Here is a 23,418-nt window from a genome sequence, read left to right on the forward strand (position 1 = left end):
CCACAGGCAAAAGACAGGCAGAAGACACAGTGAGGGGCAAGGATCATAGAGTCCTCTCTGTTTCAACCACAGCCCTAGGGCCCCCTTGGGACTTGGAGGGGGCTGGAGCAAGGAGAGGCTCTGAAGAACATGCTTCATTAACTTCATGATTCACCCACCTCTGCTCAGAGCTGATGTAATTACCAGCTGCAGAGCTATTGAGCTATTGTGGGTGGTGATTCTTAAACCACTGAGACCTAAGGTTAGTGCCTCTGGGGTGGCACTCAGAGTTCAAAGCCTGAGTGATTGCTCAGACTCAAAGTCTATGAACTGAGGCTCTGTCGCATGTGGAGCTTTGGTGCAGCTGAGTCCTGCCCACAGACCAGTCTAAGAACACTGGAAATACAGAAAAATGTCTTCCTCCTTTAACATCAAAGACTCTGTGAACAGATCTCTTTTCTTGTCACCGAATGCTTCCCAATCTGGGCATGCTAACCAAGGTGCTGCAGTCTGCAGGCATTGTCTGAGGCCTTGCCAGGGCCCAGGATTGGAGAGAGGCCTGTGCCTGTGTATAAGCTCTGCATCTCCCCTCTCTATAACTTAACAGATGCTCAGCTAATATTTATTGAATGGCTGAGTGGCACTGTACTAAATGTTGAAGAGAAATTGTCTTAAATATAAAGAAATGTTTCTGAGAACATCATTTAGCTAATATTTTTTAAAGCATTTGTTTCTTGCAATAAGCAAGGAAAGATTTGATTTTCAAAAACAAGCAGCTTATCACCAACAAATATGTCACAACAAACACTGCAAATCTCTATCTCTGAGGATACACAAGACAAACCACAAAGTACCTACATGTGGCTTCTTAATGTCTTAATCAAAACCAGCTGAGGAGACAGGATATTCATATGGCTTATCATTGGCAGTTTTTTCACTAAAATCAAACAGCAATATCAGAGGAAGAAAATTTGCGATTAAAAAAGTACAGCTGCACCATTGATATGACATAAGGAAGGAGATGAGGGGCCAGATGATATGGGGTGGGAGGTGGGAGGGGTGTTCAGGACTGGGAATTCATGTACACCCATGGCAGATTCATGTCAATGTATGGCAAAACCAATACAGTATTGTAAAGTAAAATAAAGTAAAAATAAAAATTTAAAATAACAGACAGCTTAATTAGTCTTTCACTTTTGAAGGAGAGTCCTCTTGGACTGATCTTCAAAGATGATGTGGAGACCAGGACAACTCAACTGTTCTGCACAACAGTTAGAACTGAGAACTGATGATTTTGGATAATGTTCCTCTTTGAGTCCCTTCTTGTTACTTTCTGTGAATCTACTGTAGGCTTTTACATTTTTGTTGCCACATGGCTCACATAAAACATCTTAGAGGGACAACAGTATATACTACACTGATAACAAGTTAATTCCAATGACATGCAAAAGCTCTACCTTTTTATCCCCTTCTACGCATTTTGTTTTTGATGTCAATTTACCTCTCTCTATATTATATATCCACTAACAAAATATTTTTCTCTATAGCTATTTTAATACTTTCTTTAGACTAAAGCTAACCGGTTAGCACGCTACCATATTTCAGCATTAGAGTGTGCGGAATTGGGTTCAGTATTTACATTTACAAGTCTGTTGCATATTTCTACTTCTTTCATATAATAATCAGCATCCTTCATTTAGTTTGAAGAATTCCCGTCGGCAATCTTGTAAGACAAGCCTAATGTTGGTGAATTTCCTCAACTGTTATTTCCCTCAACAGGATATTCATAATTTGACTTTATATCGGGAAAGTCTTTATATCATCTTCATTTATGAAAAACAACCTTCCTGAGAAAATTATTCTTGGTTAGTAGGTTTGTTTTGTTTTGTTTTTTTCATGAGATTGAATATATCATCCCTTTCTCTCCTGGACTGTCAGGTTTCTACTAAGAAGTCCACTGATATTTTTAAGGGAATTTCTTTTTAGTGAGCATTTACTTTTCTCTTGCTGCTTAGAGAATTCTCTCTCTTTTTTTTTTTATTACAAGTAGTGGGTCTTGGGGATGATCATTTTGAATGAACTCTGAGGAGTGACCTATTAGCTACATGAACTTGGATGTCTAAATCTCATCAGATTTGAGACTTTTCTGGTATTATTTCTTGAAGTTCAATCTCTGTCCCTTTCTCCCTCTCTTCGCCTTCCAGGACTCCAATAATGTGCAGGTTGTTTCTGTGAATGTTGCCCCACAGTTCACACAGGTTCTTCCACACTTGGTCATTCCTCTTTTCCTTTGTCCCCTGGCTGGGTAATCTCAGTGGTCCTCCCTTCTGAGTTACAGGGTCTTCTGCTGTTATTGATGCTCTAGGCAGCATTTTTCATTTTGTTGCATGTCATTCATTGTAGTCTTAAGCAACTGATCCAACCAGTCCATCCTAAAGGAATCAGTCCTGAATATTCATTGGAAGGACTGATGCTGAAGCTGAAACTCCAATATTTTGACAACCTGATGTGAAGAACTGACTCATTAGGAAAGACCCTAATGCTGTGAAAGATTGAGGGCAGGAGAAGAAGGGGACGACAGGGGATGAATCGGTTCGATGATGGCATCACTGACTCGATGGACATGAGTTTGGGCAAGCTCTAGGAGTTGGTGATGGACAGGGAAGCCTGGCGTGCTGCAGTCCATGGGGTCGCAGAGTCGGACACGACTGAACCACTGAACTGAACTGAATCTTAAGCAACTGAATTTGTGTTTGGTTCATTTTTCTTTTGTGTTCCTTTTGTTATTTTCTTTGCCTTACTGCAAAGCTTGAGGGATCTCAGTTCCCCTACTGGCACTGAATCCAGACCACAGCAGCAAATGCATCGAATCCTAACCACGAAACCATCAGCAAACTCCCTGTTTACTTCCTTTTTCATGATTTCTATCTCTGTTAAAACAATCTGAATTTATTCTGTGAAGTAACACCCTAGCTCAACAAATTACTGAGCTTCTGCTCTAGAACCCGCAAATCACAAATAGGAGGTGATGCTGCAACCCTTGAAGCCTGGGTGCCTAAAACCTGTTCACAATTAGAGAAGCCCCCACATAGAGAAACCTGCTTGTTGCATTTAGAGAAAGCCCATGTGCAGCAACAAAGACTCAGTGCAACCAAAATTTAAAAACAATAATAATGATGATGATGATTTTTTAAATCTTATTTTCTGCATATGTTTTCTTCCTGAATTTAATCGTTTATCTGCGTTTTCTTGGAGTTCACTGAGCTTCTTGCATGTGTGCCTTATTTCATCATATATCATCTATTTCATCACTTCCAGTGAACAGCCATGTGAGCTGCCCTGGAAGAAGCCCTGGGCATCTTCCCATCCCCAAGCACAGCCTAGGACTATGAAGAGTGCAAGCGTGAGTGGAGGTTGGAGCCCTAGAAACCACCCAGAGTCATCAACCAAGAAACTGGGTGGGTCCAGCTTAAACCAGGCCAGCACTCTCAGGTTTTATATTAGTTCAGCAGCTTCTCCACATGTCCACAGTGGAATTGGCTGAGGGGGGGTGCAGGGGTGTTGTGGGGGTAGTACTGTATAAACGTAATTTTTACTTTGCCACATCTTCATGAGAGCTCTCTCTACCCTGAGGAGTCACAGCAGGATCACAGTTCCATTTTCAGTAGTAATCAGATTAAAGCAATCTTGAAACAATCTTGAAACATCTGAAGAATAGATGTTTTCAAAGAAGCCCCTTGGTCTGAAATTCTTCCTCTAAGAGATCAGTCATGTCAGATGCCTCCATCCATATCTCTGAAACATAAATAGCCAAATGTTCCTGATCTTTCTATCTACATCCATTCTTCCGGATCCCCTCTGCCTAGGTCTCCACTTTCTTGCCCTCTTGTCCCACCTGAATACAGGGTGTGGGTGAGCACCAAGTTGCCTTCCATCAACTTGAAGATGTATATGAACTGATATAATTCACTTAGAAGGAGCGATCCTTGCAGAAACAAGAAATAGCAGCATCCTGAAGAAATAGTAGGAAGAGATGGAGAAGAAAGAATGGATTTAGAAGGTTTGGATAATCAAAAAGACATGGGAGACGAGCAAAGAGGTGTCTGTATCCACTAAAGGAATAAATGAGAGATGAAAGGGAACAGGTAGTTATGTACAATTAGAGTTTTAATTGGCCTGTGAATATTGAGGCAGCATAAAGAAAGCTGTATCCATTCTTTCCCACCAGCCAACCTTCCACTTTGAAGCTCACACCCAGTCTGGTGTTCAAGAACAAGTTACAAACTCAGAGATGTTTAGAACTGTTTTTTTTCCCCCCATGAGTTCATCTTGTTAGGAAGGGGTGTGTGAATGTAGACCAAGTTTACATCCTTTTCTAAATAAGAGTGACCTGGAGCACTTGTGAGCATGCCCTCATTAGCCTCTAAGATAGGTGAGAAAGCCGGTCAGCTCACTCATCTTGCATTTCCTTTGAGGAAGATGGCATTTGAGGGCCAATCCTCTAAAAGCATTTGACATGGAACTTGCTAAATTAACAGCACAGCAAAAAGTTTATTTATTCAGAATATTTCATTTTGAGCAATTTTCATATGACACAATTACAGGTCAGCACTACTCTATTGAAACACAGGCAATTAGAATATCTGAGGCTTCATCTCATATTTGATACAGCATCACGAGAAAGTCACTGGGGATGTTCCCAGGGCACTGAGTTCAGCATCATCGTACCCAGTGTCCCCTTTCTTCCCCTGGAGCAGCCAGAGGCTCTCTTCTCCTTCCCCAGGATCAGCAGCTTCTCTGGAGAAGTTCAGACAAGAGCCTGAAATAGAAAAGATAAGTTTGATTTGAACTGAGACATGAGGATGGGACAGAACCCTCTGGTGGAAGGGAGTCAAGCAAGTGCTTATGACAAAGCATCCCTGGGACCCAGGTGTGGGGAGGGAGGCTCAGGCTATTTCACATGAGTTCCAGTGAGGATGGATTCCAGCTGTCCTCTCAGATCCAGTTCATGTGGTCTCCTGGGCCTCCGTGCATGTGGAAATCCTGCATCACAGGAGACCTGTGCTCAGGAGCTCTGAGAGACCTGCTTCCAGGCAACACAGTACAAAGGAGATGCCCAGCAATGGTAAGAATCATAAAAAGGAATGTAAATTGTTCTCCTTTCACAGGTGGTAGATGCAAATTCACAATAAGAGGGAGACTGGAAACAGGAAAAATCTGAATTCCTCACTCACAACCCAGGTCTGCTCTTAGTTGACTTGACTCCTGTTCCCAAATGTCCACAAATAGTATCACAGGTGCAGCCACAGATATCTCCTCCCCAGAAACTACACAGGCCCTCCAATGGAGAAATACTCTTTTCTAAAGAATGAGTGTGTTCTCGCAGCTACTGAAATATCATTTTGTTGTGATACACACAGTCAAAGGTTTTGGCTTAGTTAATAAAGCAGAAATAGATGTTTTTCTGGAACTCTCTTGCTTTTTCCATGATTCAGCGGATGTTTGCAATTTGATCTCTGGTTCCTCTGCCTTTTCTAAAGCCAGCTTGAACATCAGGAAGTTCACAGTTCACATATTGCTGAAGCCTGACTTGGAGAATTTTGAGCATTACCTTCCTAGGGTGTGAGATGAGTGCAATTGTGCGGTAGTTTGAACATTCTTTGGCATTGCCTTTCTCTGGGATTGGAATGAAAACTGACCTTTTCCAGTCCCATGTCCACTGCTAAGTTTTCCAAATTTGCTGGCATATTGAGTGCAGCACATTCACAGCATCATCTTTTAGGATTTGAAAGAACTCAACTGGTATTCCATCACCTCCACTAGCTTTGTTCGTAGTGATGCTTCCTAAGGCCCACTTGACTTCACATTCCAGGATACCTGGCTCTATGTTGGTGATCACACCTTCATGATTATCTGGGTCATGAAGATATTTTTGTATAGTTCTTCTATGTATTCTTGCCACCTCTTCTTAATATCTTCTGCTTTTGTTAGGTCCATAATATTTCTGTCCTTTATTTTATCCATCTTTGCCTGAAATATTCCCTTGGTATCTGTAATTTTCTTGATGAGATCTCTAGTCTTTCCCATTCCATTGTTTTCCTCTGTTTCTTTGCACTGATCAGTGAGGAAGGCTTTCTTTTCTCTCCTTCCTATTCTCTGGAACTCTATATTCAAATGGATATATCTTTCCTTTTCTCCTTTGGTTTCACTTCTCGTCTTTTCTCAGCTATTTGTAAGGCCTTCTCATGTCTGAGGAGGCCTCAGAGGAGGCCATTTTGCCTTTTTATATTTCTTTTTCTTGGGGATGGTCTTGATCCCTGCCTCCTGTACGATGTCACGAACCTCCGTCCATGATTCATCAGGCACTCTGCCCATCACACCTAATGCCCTGAATCTATTTGTCACTTCTACTGTATAATCATAAGGAATTTGATTTAGGTCATACCTGAATGGTCTATTGGGTTTCTCTACTTTCTTCAATTTAAGCCTGAATTTGGCAATAAGGAGTTCATGATCTGAGCCACAGTCAGCTCTCAATCTTGTTTTTGCTGACTGTATAGAGCATCTCCATCTTTGGCTGCAAAGAATATAATCAACCTGATTTTGGCTGACCATCTGATGATGTCCACATGTAGAGTCCTCTCTTGTGTTCTTTTAAGAGGCTGTTTGTTATGACCAGTGCGTTCTCTTGGCAAAACGCTATTAGACTTTGCCTCACCTCATTTTGTACTCTATGGCCAAATTTGGCTGTTACTCCAGGTATCTCTTGACTTCCTACTTTTGCATTCCAGTCCCTTATAATGAAAAGGACATCTTTTTTAGGTTATAGTTCTAAAAGGTCATGTAGGTCTTCCTAGAATGGCAACTTCAGCTTCTTCAGCATTACTGATTTGGTGTAGACCTGGATTACTGTGATATTTAATGGTTTGCCTTCATGTATGCGACAGCGCAAAGATATTATTAAAACACTAGTTCCACCTTTGAATTTGGTTCAGTTCAGTTCAGTCACTCAGTCATGCCTGACTCTCTGTGACTCCATGGACTGCAGCACACCAGGCTTCCCCGTCTGTCACCAACTCCTAGAGCTTGCTCAAACTCATGTCCATCGAGTTGGTGATGCCATCCAACCATCTCATCCTCTGTCATCTCCTTCTCCTCCTGCCTTCAATCTTTCCCAGCATCAGGGTCTTTTCTAAGGAGTCAGTCCTTCGCATCAGTTGGCCAAGGTATTGAAGCTCAGTCCTACCAATGACTATTCAGCTCAGTCAGCTCTACTTCAGTTCTGTCCTACCAATGACTATTCAAGATTGATTTCCTTTAAATTGACTGGGTTGATCTCCTGCCATCCAAGGGTCTCTGAAGAGTCTTCTCCAACACTACAGTTCAAAAGCATCAATTCTTCAGCACTTAGCTTTCTTTAAAATATGTTCAATTAATCGACAAGTTTCTCTTTCAGCCATGACACAATGCTTGCAGGATCTTAGTTCTTTGACCAGGGTTGAACCTAGGCCCTAGCAGTGAAAGTGCAGAATCCTAACCTCTGGACCACCAGGAAATTCCATAATCTATAAATCTTCATGCAAGTATATCACATAAAGTGATAAGTTTATGTCACATTATGGAGACATAAATGCCAAAAGCAGAGTGATTCCTCACTCCTTGCAAGGAGTCTGACAGCATTAAATATGGCATATGGTCAAGATGATGCTACCAAATGTATGAGATTACTTATATTTTGAATCTCTAGGGAGGCTGGGCATTGAGGAGCACAAATTCACTCTTTCCAGATAGAAAGATTGCAGGAGATCAACTGACCCCACTCACCAGTCTGAGAGGACCTCACCCCATCGTCCTTCTCTGGGGGCACTTCCTCCTCGCTCCCCTGAAAGGCAGGAGGAGTTCCAGGAACTGGTACTTCTTCAGCATCATCATAATTTTCAGCAGGGACATCAGTCCTCTGATCTGGGGGTTCCAAGAGCAGACAAGGGAGTGTATGAAACTGCAATAAGTGGGTTGTTCTGGGGAACACCTAAGATACCTTATGACCCAGCTTTCTGAGTTTCTGAATAGAGACACCAGTCACTCCTTGTTTCAAAACACTTTTTTCTCTAAGACCATGTTTCATTTTGATGTGTCCATAAGCCAAAACATGATTTTACATAATTAATATTTTCTGATGGAAACTACATATCTCAAAGCAACTCTTCCACCCTTGAGCACTGCTAAAGGACTTTGACAAATGGTGCTTTACAGATGTTATTTTTAAAAAACATTCTGTGCCTGTGGTGATTCTGGACACAGAGAGACGAGCCTTGATGTGAGACATCACAGAACAGCCAGAGAAGGAGGAGGACAAACGCCATCCAGACACAAGGGATATCTCTGGTCCATCAGAGGAAAACCACTCCCCTTAAACCTCCTCTGAGGGAAACTCTCCTCCCCAAAGCCCAGCTGAGCCAGGTCCACCTCTCTTTCCTGGAGCGGATCTGGAGTCACTGTTGTCCTCACCATCTCTGGTGTAATATGGCAATTTAGTCAGTGAGAAATCTGACGGAAAAGCCTCATGTAGAGACAAACATCACACAGCACACAGAATGACCCGCCCCACACCCATGGGACCTTTGTTAAGGCTGAGAAGGGACAGGCCTGGCTTCTGCAGTGTAGACAGAGGCTGGGAGATCACGGAGATCTGAGAGGCCATTCTGCCTCTCTTGAGGAGCCGTGTCTGAGCCTGGGGCACACATGGGATCTGCAGATGCTGAGAAGATGTGCATAGCCAGGGGGTGGTGACAACCAGAGATCCCAGCAGGGCAGATGAGACACTCACCTGGGCTGCCCAGACCTTCCTTCTGTGTCAGACGGTAATCGAGCTCCTCATACACAGCTTCAGCAAGAGCATCTTCATAGCTAGATAAAGCTGAGAGATCAGCCAGCAGGTCAGAGAAGCTTCCCCAGATACCCCAATCCAGCCAGCCCACCTTCATCTCCCTGGTGCTCATATGGGGGCTGCCAGGACCTCAGCATCGTCTCCTATCTCATGCATCATGTCAGCACCTTCTCCCCTCATCTGACCCTGATTACAGCTCAGTGCCAACTCTGTCTGGTCTCACAGGAGAGGCCATGACTCATGACAGTTCACAGCCCAGTCCTAAGAACTTCTGTCTACTCAGCCCTTAGAGCTCAGCACAGAGCACATGGAGTCTGCATTCAGAATAGTACCTGGCCCAGGTTCCCTCCTCACACCTGCCCCATCTCCTGTCTACACACACTCTCCCTGGTCTCCAGGTCCCCATGAAGCCCACCTCTGCGCTCTGCTCTCCATCTGAGCAGCTGAGTCACCAAGATGATGATGACCAGGAAGAGAAGGGCTCCCAGGATGAGGCAGAGGACCCCAGGCAGGGAGAAGATGCCAGGGAGAGAATTTGAGGTTGTTCTGGTCCCTAAGGAGAACAGGAAAAAGGGCTGGAGATAGTCTTGGGCACAGAAAAATCTCCTGTGTCAGCATTTTCAGGAGCTCCGGACAATGGCGTCTCAGCCTCAGACAGTGTCAGGGCTCCCTCAGGTCTCCTCCTGAGACAAGTCAACTCCACTCTGGCCAGTGGGGCCCCGAGGCAGAGATGGGGATTGTCAGGGAGCTGCCCTGCCGAGACAGCCTCTGAGGACCCAGCTCATCTCCTCTCCTTGGGCTTCAGGAGACAGAGCATCAAACATCCAGGAACCTGCACCCCACAGATGAGGAGCAACACTCAAGGGCAGGTGGGAGTTCCTCAGATTCTCCAACATGGGAACCAGACGTCCTTGGCCCCGGACATGAGAACATTTGACCCAGGACATCAAGGCAGGGGATTGCCCCAGTGTAATGCCCTGGCTGCTCCCCAACAGCCACGGCTCCTCAGACTCTTTCCTCTTCTGAGCTGTCAGAGAGCCCACAGAACAGGTCCCCAGTATTTGAGTATTCTCCCCTGCCCGTGGATGGATCAGAGTACCTGCTGTAGTCGTGGGCAATGTTGTCCTTACACCTAAAGAGAAAAACAGTAGTGTGGAGAGGAAGAATTGACCAGAACGCAGGCAAACCTTTTCCTTCCTGAACCTGAAATCACCCCTCAGTCTCCACAACATCAGTGTCCAGTCCTCCCAGCTCCCCCGTCCTAGATCAGAGCCCCAGCACCCGGGATGTCTGAACACAATCTCCTCACCATGCCCGGCACAGCCCACTGCCCCTCCGCTGCCCCAGCTCACCCAGGGTGGACCCCGATCCCCTCGCTCACCAGAGCACCTCACACCAGCATCCTCCTCGTGCTTGCAGTCGCTCTGTCCCCAGGGCTCCGCAGCACAGTCCCACAGGGAGGACTCCCGGCCCCCGCACCGCACCCCGTCCAGCCAGATGCTCCCATTTCCAGGGCCGAATGTTGCAGCCGGCACAGCTTCCAGGGCCTGGCCACAGCCCAGCTGCTGACACACCACCTCGGCCTCTGCCAGGCTCCAGGAGTCATCGCACACGGTGCCCCAGGAGCCGCTGTGCCAGACCTCCACCCGCCCTGAGCACTCGCTGTCTCCTCCCCTGAGCTGGAGCTTCTCTCTGTCTGAAAAGGCAGCAGCCCCTCCTGTGACTCCCTTGGAGAGAGGAAGGAGACCCTGGGAGCCACAGAGGAAGGGCAGGGCTGATGTACCTGTGCAGGGGGCAGCAGTTGGACAGCTCTTGGGTCTGCTTCCTGCAAACAACAGGGAAACAGTGGATCAGGAACAGCTGAGAGTGTTCCTGTCCCCACATAAGACTATCTAAGGTCCATGGCACCCCATTCCAGTACTCTTGCCTGGAAAATCCCATGGACGGAGGAGCCTGGTAGGCCGCAGTCCATGGGGTCGCTAAGAGTCGGGCACGCTGAACGACTTCACTTTTGCTTTTCACTTTCATGCATTGAGGAAGGAAATGGCAACCCACTCCAGTGTTCTTGCGTGGAGAATCCCAAAGACAGAGGAGCCTAGTGGGCTGCTGTCTATGGGGTCGCACAGAGTTGGACACGACTGAAGCCACTTAGCATCAGGGGCATGGCTCAGTGCAAATGAGATGTGAAAACACAGGCTTATTATCTGCTGGGCTGAAACATTCACTGCATCTGATCACCAGCTGAAATTACTTTAAATATTTACTTGTTTATCAGTCTTCACACCCCACAGCAAATATGAACACAGACATCTACAAATGTACACACACTCCTCTGAGAGAAAGGTCCATTAGAAGAAGGACCTTGTATATCTTATATGTGTCTTGTTTCTGCTATTAGGACAGTGCCTGCACATTGTATGCACTCATGCAACAAATATCTATGGAAAACCATTTCTAAATACCTAGATAGAGGCTTGATAAATATTTATTAAATGAATGAATAGACAAATAAAATTCAGTGAAATAAAATATCTTTTTTTTAATTCATACTAATTAGTGAAATAGTAAACCAAATATAAATTAATGGTAGAAGTCTATGATAATAGTTCACATTAAAAATAATCAGTCCAGAAGCACAGAGTCAATTTATATTCAAAATCTCATGTACATAATTTTAATGGAAAATTATGGGATAGATTATAAACTACTCTTACCTATTATTCAGTGTGACAGTGGGCAAGTGAAGACTACTGTTGTGAAAAGAAACCCTCTTTTCAAATTTATTTTTAATTGGGAAATAATTGCTCCACAATGTAGTGTTGGTTATGTGTGTCTGTGTGTTAGTCGCTCAGTCATGTCCAACTCTTTGTGACCCTATGGACTGCAGCTGGATTTTCCAGACAAACATACTGGAGTGGATTGCTATTCACTTATCCACTGGATCTTCCCTACCCAGGGATCAAACCCAGGTCTCCTGCACTGCAGGCAGTTTCTTTGCTGTCTGAGCCACCAGAAAAGCCCATAGTGTTGGTTAGGAATCTCTTAAAAAGGAAATATACAGGAAAGACTTAGTAGAATTCTGAGAAGATATACGGACACATATATTTACACACTGAGTAAGCCAGAAATTTTTGCAATAGTTAAAAAAAGCCTACTGAGAAAAATTTGTATTGAGAAGATGCAGAAATAATAAACAAAAGACTGAAAATATATATAAAATAATTGAAGCTGACAGAAATAAATGTAAATTCAAAAAAACCAGAAGGGTAAATAGTACCTGTCATAAAGTATCAATATTTCCATATTCTTTACAGATCATCTTATCAAAACTCCTACCCACTCTATGCAGAGAACCTCTGAGAAAATGATGGCAGGACCTCTGTGAGCAGGTTGCTCATTTTCATGGTCAAAGACTTTACCATCTCTCAATTCACAGGGTTTAATTGTAGGAAAAACATCATCAATAAAAGGTCTCACATACAGATGGCTAACAAACACATGAAAAGATGCTCAACATCACTCATTATCAGAGAAATGCAAAACCACACTGAGGTACCATTTCACACCAGTCAAAATGGCTGCAATCCAAAAGTCTACAAGCAATAAATGCTGGAGAGGGTGTGGAGAAAAGGGAACCCTCTAACACTGTTGGTGGGAATGCAAACTAGTACAGCCACTATGGAGAACAGTGTGGAGATTCCTTAAAAAATTGCAAACAGAACTGCCATATGACCCAGCAATCCCACTGCTGGGATTAGACACCAAGGAAACCAGAATTAAAAGAGACACATGTACCCCAATGTTCATCGCAGCACTGTTTATAATAGCCAGGACATGGAAACAACCTAGATGGCCATCAGCAGATGAATGGATAAGAAAGCTGTGGTACATATACACAACGGAGTATTACTCAGCCATTAAAAAGAATACATTTGAATCAGTTCTGATGAGATGGATGAAACTGGAGCCAATTATACAGAGTGAAGCAAGCCAGAAAGAAAAACACCAATACAGTATACTAACACATATATATGGAATTTAGAAAGGTGGTAATGATCACCCTGTATGCAAGACAGCAAAAGAGACACAGATGCATAGAAAAGACTTTTGGACTCTGAGGGAGAAGGAGAGGGTGGGATGATTTGGGAGAATGGCACTGAAACATGTATACTCTCATGTAAGAAACTAATCACCAGTCTATGTTCAATGCAGGATATAGGATGCTTGGGCTGGTGCATGGGGATGATCCAGAGAGATGATATGGGGTGGGAGGTGGGAGGGGGGTTCAGGATTGGGAACTCATGTACACCCATGGTGGATTCACGTCAATGTATGGCAAAACCAATACAGTATTGTAAAGTAAAATAAAGTAAAAATTAAAATTAAAAAATAAATAAATAAAAAATAAAAGGTCTCATAGTTTAATGCCTCTTTGGCCTTCAAATCAAAAAGACAAAGAGATGAGCAAAGAGAGGCAAGGAAGGGAGTGAGCCTCTGCTTTTGAAGTATCTGATCCCACATTCTCTTAGCTTTGGGTTTCAGGCAACATCCAGCATACCATTCAAGGCTTACCTGAATGGGGTGTGTGTGTGTGTGTGTGTATGTGGAGGGGGAGGGAAGAAGAAAGAAACAGAGAGAGAAATGTTGAAGGAATAAGGTGCTATGGTTTGACTATCTGTCGCCCTTGCCAACATTTATTTATTTCATTCAAAATTTATTGCTGAAATCTCAGTTTCCAATGTAACAGTATTTAGTGGGGGAGCCTTCTCAAATTCTTCCAAAAACAGAAGAAAAGAACACTTCCAAATTCATTTTCTGAAGTCAACATTAGTCTGATACCAAAGCCAGACAAGGACACCATGAGAAAAGAAAATTACGGGCTAATACTCTGATAAATACAGGTGCAAAAATCGTTCACAAAATATTAGAAAACTGAATTTGACAATACACTAAAAGAATCATACATGATGATCAAGTGATATTTGTCCCAAGGATACAAGGATAGTTCAACATTCATAAATTAATCAATGTGATAAACCAAATAATAAAATGAAGGTAAAAATAAAATCCTCAAAGGATGCAGAAAAAGTGTTTGACAAATTCAACATCCACTTACAGTAAAAACTCTTTTACAAAGTAGGTATGGAAGGATTGCATCTCAACATAATTAAGGCCATATGAAAAGTACACAGCTAACATCATCAGTCCAGTTCAGTTCAGTCGCTCAGTCGTGTCTGACTCTTTGCGACCCCATGAATCACAGCATGCCAGGCCTCCCTGTCCATCACCATCTCCCAGAGTTCACTCAGACTCATGTCCATCGAGTCCGTGATGCCATCCAGCCATCCCATCCTCGGACGTCCCCTTCTCCTACTGCCCCCAATCCCTCCCAGCATCAGAGTCTTTTCCAATGAGTCAACTCATCATACTTGACTGTAAAAAACCGAAAGCTTTTCCTCTGAAATCAGACACAAGACAAAAATGTCTACTCTCACCACTTTTATTCAACTTAGTTTTGGTAGTTCTGTCCAGATCCATCAGGCAATAAAAAGAAAATCAAGATATCCAAATCTGAAAGGAAGAGGCAAAATTGACACTATTTGCAGATTGAAAAGTGAAAGTGTTAGTCACTCAGTCGTGTCTGACTCTTTACAACCCCAAGGACTGCAGCCTGCCAGGCTCCTCTGTCTACTGGGATTCTCCAGGCAAGAATACTGGAGTGGGTTGCCATTCCTTCCTCCAGGGAATCATCCTGACCCAGGGACTGAACCTGGATCTCTTGCATTGCAGACAGATTTTCTACCATCAGAGCCATGAGGAAAGAAACCCCTTACATGATATTATATGTAGAAAACACTAAAGACTTCAGCAAAAATATGAGAACCAATACACTCAGTAAAGTTGTAGAAGAAACATCTGTATACAAAAATCAGTTGCATTTCTTTACACTAACAACAAACTGCTATAGGGAGAAACTGAGAAAACAATTCTATTTACATTCGTATGAAAATGAATAAAATACCTAGGAATAAATTTAACCAAGGAGGTGAAAGCCCTGTACACTGAAAACTATAAACACAGTGATGACAGAAACTGAAGATGACTCAAATAAATGGAAAGATATTCTGTGCTCATGGATTGGAAGATCTAATATTATTAACATGCCCATACTACCCAAAGCAACCTACAGATTCTCTGCAATCCTTATCAAAATTCCAATGGAAATTTTCACAGATACAGAAGAAACAATCCTAAAATTTGCATGGAGCCACAAAAGATGCTCAATACCAAAGCAACCTTCAGAAAGAAAAACAAAGCTAGAGGTGTCATGCTTCTTGTTTTCAAACTATATTACAAAGCTATATTAATCAAAACAGTATGCGGTTGGTATAAAAATGAACATGGAGATCAATGGAACAGAACAGAGAGTCCATAAATAAACCCACATTTCTATGGTCAATTAATTTTTGACAAAGAAGCCAAGAATACACAGTGGGAAAAGGACAGTTTTTTTTTTTTTTCAGTAAATGGCATTGGGAAAACTGGACAGCCACATGCAAAGAATGAAACTGGACCACTAGCTTACACCATTCACAAAAATTAACTCAAAATAAATTAGAGACTTGATCACAAGTCCTGAAGCCATAAAATTTCTACAGGAAAACACAGAAAATAAAATCCTTGACACCAGTCTTTGTGATGATTTTTTGGATTTGGCACCAAAAGCAAAGGGAACAAGAGTAAAAACAAGCAGTTGTGATGACTTAAGCCTAAAAAGCTTCTGCCCAATTAAGGAAACCATCAACAACGTGAAAAAGCAACGTATGGAATTGGAGAAAATACTTGCATATTATATTTCTGCTAAGGATTATTATCCAAAATACACAAGGAACTCATACAACTCAGTAGCAAAAAACAATCTGATTTTTTAAAATTGGGCAGAGAACCTGAACAGACTTTTCTTTTAAAATACATACAACTTGCCAATAGATGCATGAAAACATACTCAACACTATTACTCATTAGAAAATACAAATCAAAACCACAATGAGATATCACCTCATATCCTCTAGAAAGGCTTTTATCCAAAAGAAGAAATAACAGGAGTTGAGAATGTGAAGAGACAGGAAAGCTTTTGCACACTTAGAGGGAATGTAAGTTGATACAGCCCCTATGGAAACAGTATTGAGGTGCATCAAAAATTAAAAATAGAACTGCCATATGATTTAGCAATTTCACTTTGGAATATTTATCTGAAGGAAACAAAAACACTAACTTGAAAACCCAGTGTTCACTGCAGCAACATATCTCCAGTTTCTAGGTTGTATCTGACTCTTTGCAACCCCATGGACTGCAGTACGCCAGGCTCCTCTGTCCTTCGCTATCTCCCAAAGTTTGCTCAAATTCATGTCCACTGAACTGGTGATGCTACCTATCTCATCCTCTGCGGCCCTCTTCTTTTGCCTTCAATATTTCCCATCATCAGGGTCTTTTCCAATGAGTCAGCTCTTCTCATCAGGTGGCAAAAGTATTGGAGCTTCAGCTTCAGCATCAGTCCTTGCAATGAATATTCAGGGTTGATTTTCTTTAGGATTGATTGGTTTGATCTCCTTTCTGCCCAAAGTACTCTCAATTCAACTGTGGCATCCAAGCACCACAATTCAAAAGAATCAACTCAAAAAATTGCAAATAGAACTGCCTTATGACCCAGCAATCCCACTGCTGGGCATACACACCGAGGAAACCAGAATTGAAAGAGACACATATACCCCAATGTTCATCGCAGCACTGTTTATAATAGCCAGGACATGGAAACAACCTAGATGTCCATCAGCAGATGAATGGATAAGAAAGCTGTGGTACATATACACAACAGAGTATTACTCAGCCATTAAAAAGAGTACATTTGAATCAGTTCTGATGAGATGGATGAAACTGGAGCCGATTATACAGAGTGAAGTAAGCCAGAAAGAAAAACACCAATACAGTATACTAACACATATATATGGAATTTAGAAAGATGGCAATGACGACCCTGTATGCAAGACAGCTAAAAAGACACAGACATGTATAATGGACTTTTGGACTCAGAGGGAGAGGGAGAGGGTGGGATGATTTGGGAGAATGGCATTGAAACATGTATACTATCATGTAAGAATCGAATCGCCAGTCTATGTCCGATGCAGGATATAGGATGCTTGGGGCTGGTGCACGGTGATGACCCAGAGAGATATTATGGGGAGGGAGGTGGGAGGGGGATTCATGTTTGAGAACGCATGTACACCCATGGTGGATTCATGTCAATGTATGGCAAAACCAATACAGTATTGTAAAGTAAAATAAAGTAAAAATAAAATTGAAAAAAAATTTTTCTAAAAAAAGAATCACCTCTTTTTAGCTTCTCCTATAACCTGGCTCTCACGTCCAGAGATGACTACTAGAAAAAATATAGCTTTGACCATACGGACCTTTGTCAGCAATGCAGTGTCTATTTCTAATACCCTGTCTAGGTTTGTCACAGAGAAGCAAGCCTCCTTTAATCTTGTGGCTGCAGTCACTGTCAGCAGTGATTTGGGAATCCAAGAAAAGAAATCTGTCACTGTTTCCACTTTCACCCCTTTTATTTGCCAGGAAGTGCTGATGATCTTAGTTTTTAGAATGTTAAATGTTTAGCTGTAAGCCAGCTTTTTCACTCTCCTCTTCCACCCTCAATGAGAGGCTCTTTAGTTCCTCTTTGCTTTCTGCCATTAGAGTGGTAGCATCTGTGTATCTGAGGTTGTTGATATTTCTCACAGTAATCTTGATTCCAGCTTGTGATTCATCCAGCCTGGCATTTCCTATGATGTTCTCTGCATATACGTTAAATAAACAGGGTGACAATATACAGTCTTGATGAACTCTTTCTCCAATGTAGAACCAGTAGTTTGTTTCATGTCCAGTTCCAACTGCTGCTTTTTGATCTGCATACAGGCTTCTCAGCAGGCAGGTAAGGTGCTCTGGCATTCTCATCTCTTTAAGAATTTTTCACAATTCATTGTGATCCACATGGTCAAAGGCTTTATGTAGTCAATGAAGAAGATGTTTTTTCTGGAATTCTCTGGCTTACTCTAGGATCCAACAAGTGTTGGCAATTTGATCTCTGGTTTCTCTGCCTTTTCTGAACCCAGCTTGTACATCTCGGAAGTTCTCAGTTCACTTACTCCTGAAGCCTAGCTTGAAAGACTTTGAGCATAACCTTGCTAGCATGTGAAATGAACACAACTGTGAGGTGGTCTGACCATTCATTGGCACTGCTCTTGTTTGAGACTGAAATGAAAACAGACCTTCTCCATTCCTATGGCCACTGATGAATCTTTCAAATGTGCTGACGTATTAATTGCAGCACTTTAACAGTATTCCCTTTTAGTATTTTATAGCAATATATATGAGTCAAACAATGTAAGTCTTCACTGATGGATGGATAAAGAAAATGTAATATAGACTTATATCCACCCATAAAAAAGAAAAAAAGTCTTGCCAGTTGCAACAACGTGGATGGACCTCGAGGGCATTATGTTAAGTGAAATAAATCAGACAGGGAAAGAAAAATACCATGTAATCTCATTTATATGTGTAATATTAAAACAAAAAGCAAGTTCAGAGATGCTGAGTCATTGGTGGCTGCCAGAGGTAGGGGATTTGGTGCAGGCAAAGGTAATAAAAAGGTATAAATTTGAATTATAAAGTAAATAGGTGAAGAGATATAACATACAGCATGGTGACTAGAGTGAATACAGTATTGTCTATTTGAAAGATGGCAAGAAAATACATCTTAAACATTCTCATCATGTAAGAAAAATATTTAACTATATATATGGATCAGTATATATGGATCTATATATATGGATCCATATATAGAGATATAACTAGACTCAGTAGTGATTATTTATCAATACACACAAACATAAGCATTATGTTGTACACAACAAAAAATATAATGTTGTATCAGTTATATCAATTTAAAACTTTAAAAAAGAAAGTTTGGAAGATGTAGATTAAATTAGCTCCATCCAAACTTCATTTTATAAACTCAACTTAAACCCATCACTTAGATTTTAAATATCAAATGTCACTAATAACTTCCTACAGAGTTGGGAAAGACACAGAAACAGACATAAGTCACCTGCACAGGAGATGTAGGCTTCCTCCTTTGGAGAGCATGAACTGTATTTCCACGGGCCTGAAGGACACTGCCAGAGAGAGGTATCAGTTTTCCGACACTGAATTAAATCTACCCACCGGGGTCTAGAACCTTCCCTGAGACCAACAGAGGTGTTGACACTTCCACTGTCCCCACAGCCAAGCTGACTGCAAATGATGGACACGGTGACATCATCCATGGGGCTGCGGCAGACACTGCCCCAGGTGCCGTTGTAGAAAACTTCCAGCCACCCAGCACACTGCTGGTCCTCGCTCACCATCCTGAGGGCCAGGAACTCTGAGATCAAAAGAGAGGAGACAGGACACAGTGAGAACCCCATTCAGTGCTCTGGGTTTTCCTCTCTCCCCAAAATTGTGAACATTCATTCTGTGACCCAGGTGAGGAAGCAAATTCATTAGATGACCAGAGTGAAACTTGTCGCCTTTTCACCTCACTTTGTCCATTTGTGCCTGTCTTTCTAAATACTTCTACCACCATGATGTAGTAGATATGAACTGAGAGGAAGACCAACCTGGACACCCACAGGGAGAGGGAGCTGACTCCTGCATCCTGACAAAACATCTAAGAGAGTGTATGAAAGGGATGTGATATGGACAGTGTGGAGGCAGATAGAATAATGGACCCACAGGTGTCTACATGGAAGCTGTGTCTGTGTTTCCTTATCTGGCAAAAGGGACTTTACATATGTGATTAAGTTACGGTCCTTGGGATGGTAAGAGTAACCTGAAAGATGGCAGATTAACCACCTGAGCACATTCTAATCACATTCTTAGATTCACTATCCTTTAAAGTGGAACCTTTTCCTCATTCTGGTTAGAGGGAGATGTGAATACAGATAATGGTCAGACAGGTGGAGCGTTGCTGGTCTGATGATGAACAGAAGGGGGTTATGAGTGAAGGAAGGCAGGCAGCTTCTGGAAGCTTGAAAGACAGGAAACAGATTCTGTCCCAGAGGCTCAGAAGTGACGTGGCCCTGCTGAAACTTTTATCGCAGTCCAGTGAGATCCCTGCTGGACATCTAAGCTAGAGAAGTGTAAGGAAATAAATATGTTGTTTTAAACCACTAACAATGTAGCAACTTGTTATAGAACAAACAAAAACTAGCACAGAGGCTTGAAGAATTCTCTACCCTATGCACCAGAAGGGTGAGCCCTGATTTCAAGAAAAACTGTGAGAAAAGGCTCTGCCAGGAAACACTACTGAGAAGAAAGGACCAGAATCTCAGCTGCTGCAGGAGGCAGTGAAAGAACCTCGTCTTCACATCTGCTGGAAACACAGGCTCCATGGGAGGAAGCCTCCTTCTCTGGTCCTTTCAGCATCTCTCCCTCAGGGCTCAGACCCCCATCCTCCAGGGCCCCACCCCTCCTCCAGCCTGTAGACAATGTGGAGTGCTGACCTGAGCAGATGACCCCAGCGTCCTCCTTGTGTCTGCAGTCATGCTGCCCCCAGCCCGGGGAAGGGCACGTCCACACCTGGGACTCATTTCCTGTGCAGTTCAGGTCGTCCAGCCAGATGGGCCCTGATCCTGCCCCGAAGTGAGCAGACCCGGTGGCGTTGAGGGCTTCTCCACAGCCCAGCTGCCTGCACACCACGCGGGCATCGTCCAGGTCCCAGCCGTCATCACAGATGGTGCCCCAGGAGCCCTGGTCAAGGATCTCCACTCTCCCGGCGCAGGGACTGCCCCCGTCCACCAGGCGGAGCTGCCTGCTGTCTGAGGGGAGAGAAATGGGACAATGGGGTGTGGACCTGGGGAATGAGAAGGGTCTTCTTTCCTGTGGGACCCTCACCTGAGCAGTAGGGGGCGCTCTCCTCTGAGGCTGCAGATCCTGCTGGTTCAGACACAAAGTGGTCGCACTGGGGCAGCACCTGGGTCTGGTTTCCTGAAGAAAAAGCGATGATTAGAGGGCTGGGAGGGTTGAAGAACAGGAACATCAGTTAAATAACTTTTAGGAGGGGAGGGAAGTTTGGAGGGAAATGGATCCATGTATATGTATGGCCGAGTCTCTGGCCGTTCACCTGAAACTATGACAACATTGTTAATCAGCTAAACCCCAATACTAAATAGAAAGTTCAAAAGAAAAAAAATAGTGACCTAGTGATGGAGCTGAGATGAAAGCTGACACACTGGTAAAGTTACCAGAATCTTGGTGTTCCCTTTCTCCAGGAAGAGCCCTGGTCCTGACAGTGGCACGATTCCTGTTTTAAGCCAAGCTTTGCCCTAAGAATGAGGTAAACAAGTTGTTCCATCCTTAATCCACCCCTAAATAGAAGAAGAAAAGAAAGGTCTTTCTGAAGGAGTTGTACAATTATTTATCAACAAAGTTGTGGTTTTAATAATACTGATATAAAAGAGATCTCATAGAAAACCAGAGCAAAAAGAAACATTAAAAAAATTCCCAGGGTATTTGGCTCTTAAATTTACTGACAGATAATTTGTTTTATTTAATTTTATTTGAGTATAATTTCTTTACAATGTTGTGGTAGCTTGTGCTGTTCAGCAAATTCAGTAAGTTATACATATACATATGGGCTTCCCAGGTGACTCAGTGGTAAAGAATCTGTCTGCCAAACAGGAGAGTGGGGTTCCATCCCTGGGTTGGGAAGAGCCTTTGGAGAAGGCTCCAGTATTCTTGCCTAAGAATTCCTATGGACAAAGGAGCATGGCAGTCCGTGAGGTCACAGAAGAGTCAGACACAACGCAGCAACTAAAGAACAACAACTACATCTATCTGTCTCTCTCTCTCTCTCTCTCTCCATATATATATATATATATATATATATATATATATATATACATGTCAATCTAATCACACTAGGACCACAGCCTTGTCTAACTCAATGAAACTAAGCCATGCCTGTGTGGTAACCCAAGACGGGTGGGTCATGGTGGAGAGGTCTGACAGAATGTGGTCCACTGGTGAAGGGAATGGCAAACCACTTCAGTATTCTTGCCTTGAGAACGCCATGAACAGTATGAAATGGCAAAATATTATGATACTGAAAGAGGTACTCCCCAGGTCAGTAGGTGCCCAATATGTTATTGAAGGTCAGTGGAGAAATAACTCCAGAAAGAATGAAGGGATGGAGCCAAAGCAAAAACAATACCCAGCTGTGGAGGTGACTGGTGATAGAAGCAAGCTCTGATGCTGTAAAGAGCAATATTGCATAATGACCTGGAATGTCAGGTCCATGAATCAAGGCAAATTGGAAGTGGTCAAACAAGAGATGGAAAGAGTGAATGTTGATGTTCTAGGAATCAGCGAACTAAAATGGACTGGAATGGGTGAATTTAACTCAGATGACTATTATATCTACTACTGTGGGCAGGAATTCCTCAGAAGAAATGGAGTAGCCATCATGGTCAACAGAAGAGTCCGAAATGCAGTGCTTGGATGAAATCTCAAAAACGACAGAATGATCTCTGTTCCTTTCCAAGGAAAACCATTCAATATCACAGTTATCCAAGTCTATGCCCCAACCAGTAATGCTGAAGAAGCTGAAGTTGAATGGTTCTATGAAGACCTACAAGACCTTTTAGAACTAACACCCAAAAAAGATGTCCTTTTCATTATAGGGGACTGGAATGCAAAAGTAGGAAGTCAAGAAACACCTGGAGTAACAGGCAAATTTGGCCTTGAAATAAGGAATGAAGCAGGGCAAAGACTAATGGAGTTTTGCCAAGAAAATGCACTGGTCATAGCAAACACCCTCTTCCAACAACACAAGAGAAGACTCTACACATGGACATCACGAGATGGTCAACACCGAAATCAGATTGATTATATTTTCTGCAGCAAAAGATGGAGAAACTCTACACAGTCAACAAAAACAAGACCAGGAGCTGACTGTGGCTCAGATCATGAACTCCTTATTACCAAATTCAGACTGAAATTGAAGAAAGCAGGGAAAACCGCTAGACCATACAGGTATGACCTAAATCAAATCCCTTATGATTATACAGTGGAAGTGAGAAATGATTTAAGGACCTAGATCTGATAGATAGAGTGCCTGATGAACTATGGAATGAGGTTCGTGACACTGTACAGGAGACAGGGATCAAGACCATTCCCATGGAAAAGAAATGCAAAAAAGCAAAATGGCTGTCTGGGGAAGCCTTACAAATAGCTCTGAAAAGCAGAGAAGCGAAAAGCCAAGGAGTAAAGGAAAGATATAAGCATCTGAATTCAGAGTTTCAAAGAATAGCAAGAACAGATAAGAAAGCCTTCTTCAGTGATCAATGCAAAGAAATAGAGGAAAACAACAGAATGGGAAAGACTAGAGATCTAATCAAGAAAATTACAGATACCAAGGGAACATTTCATGCAAAGATGGGCTCGATCAAGGACAGAAA

At 42.7% G+C, this 23,418-nt stretch overlaps 1 protein-coding gene across 1 annotated transcript in view; it reads right to left on the reverse strand.

Annotated features, from left to right (window-relative positions):
- Positions 4,597–23,418, reverse strand: part of LOC102181491 (antigen WC1.1-like) — a 59,166-nt gene continuing 40,344 nt past the window's right edge. Inside the window, exons 11-20 of the mRNA XM_018048502.1 lie at positions 20,855–20,947; positions 20,464–20,778; positions 19,029–19,343; positions 10,650–10,691; positions 10,248–10,562; positions 9,966–9,998; positions 9,282–9,419; positions 8,807–8,896; positions 7,804–7,941; positions 4,597–4,798 (exon numbers count right to left, since the gene is read on the reverse strand). Coding sequence (XP_017903991.1) covers positions 4,653–4,798; positions 7,804–7,941; positions 8,807–8,896; positions 9,282–9,419; positions 9,966–9,998; positions 10,248–10,562; positions 10,650–10,691; positions 19,029–19,343; positions 20,464–20,778; positions 20,855–20,947 — 1,625 coding nt within the window. The 3' untranslated portion in view covers positions 4,597–4,652. The remainder of the gene's footprint in view (positions 4,799–7,803; positions 7,942–8,806; positions 8,897–9,281; positions 9,420–9,965; positions 9,999–10,247; positions 10,563–10,649; positions 10,692–19,028; positions 19,344–20,463; positions 20,779–20,854; positions 20,948–23,418) is intronic.

This window comes from Capra hircus, chromosome 5 (genome assembly GCF_001704415.2).
Source record: "Capra hircus breed San Clemente chromosome 5, ASM170441v1, whole genome shotgun sequence".
NCBI lineage: Eukaryota > Metazoa > Chordata > Mammalia > Artiodactyla > Bovidae > Capra > Capra hircus.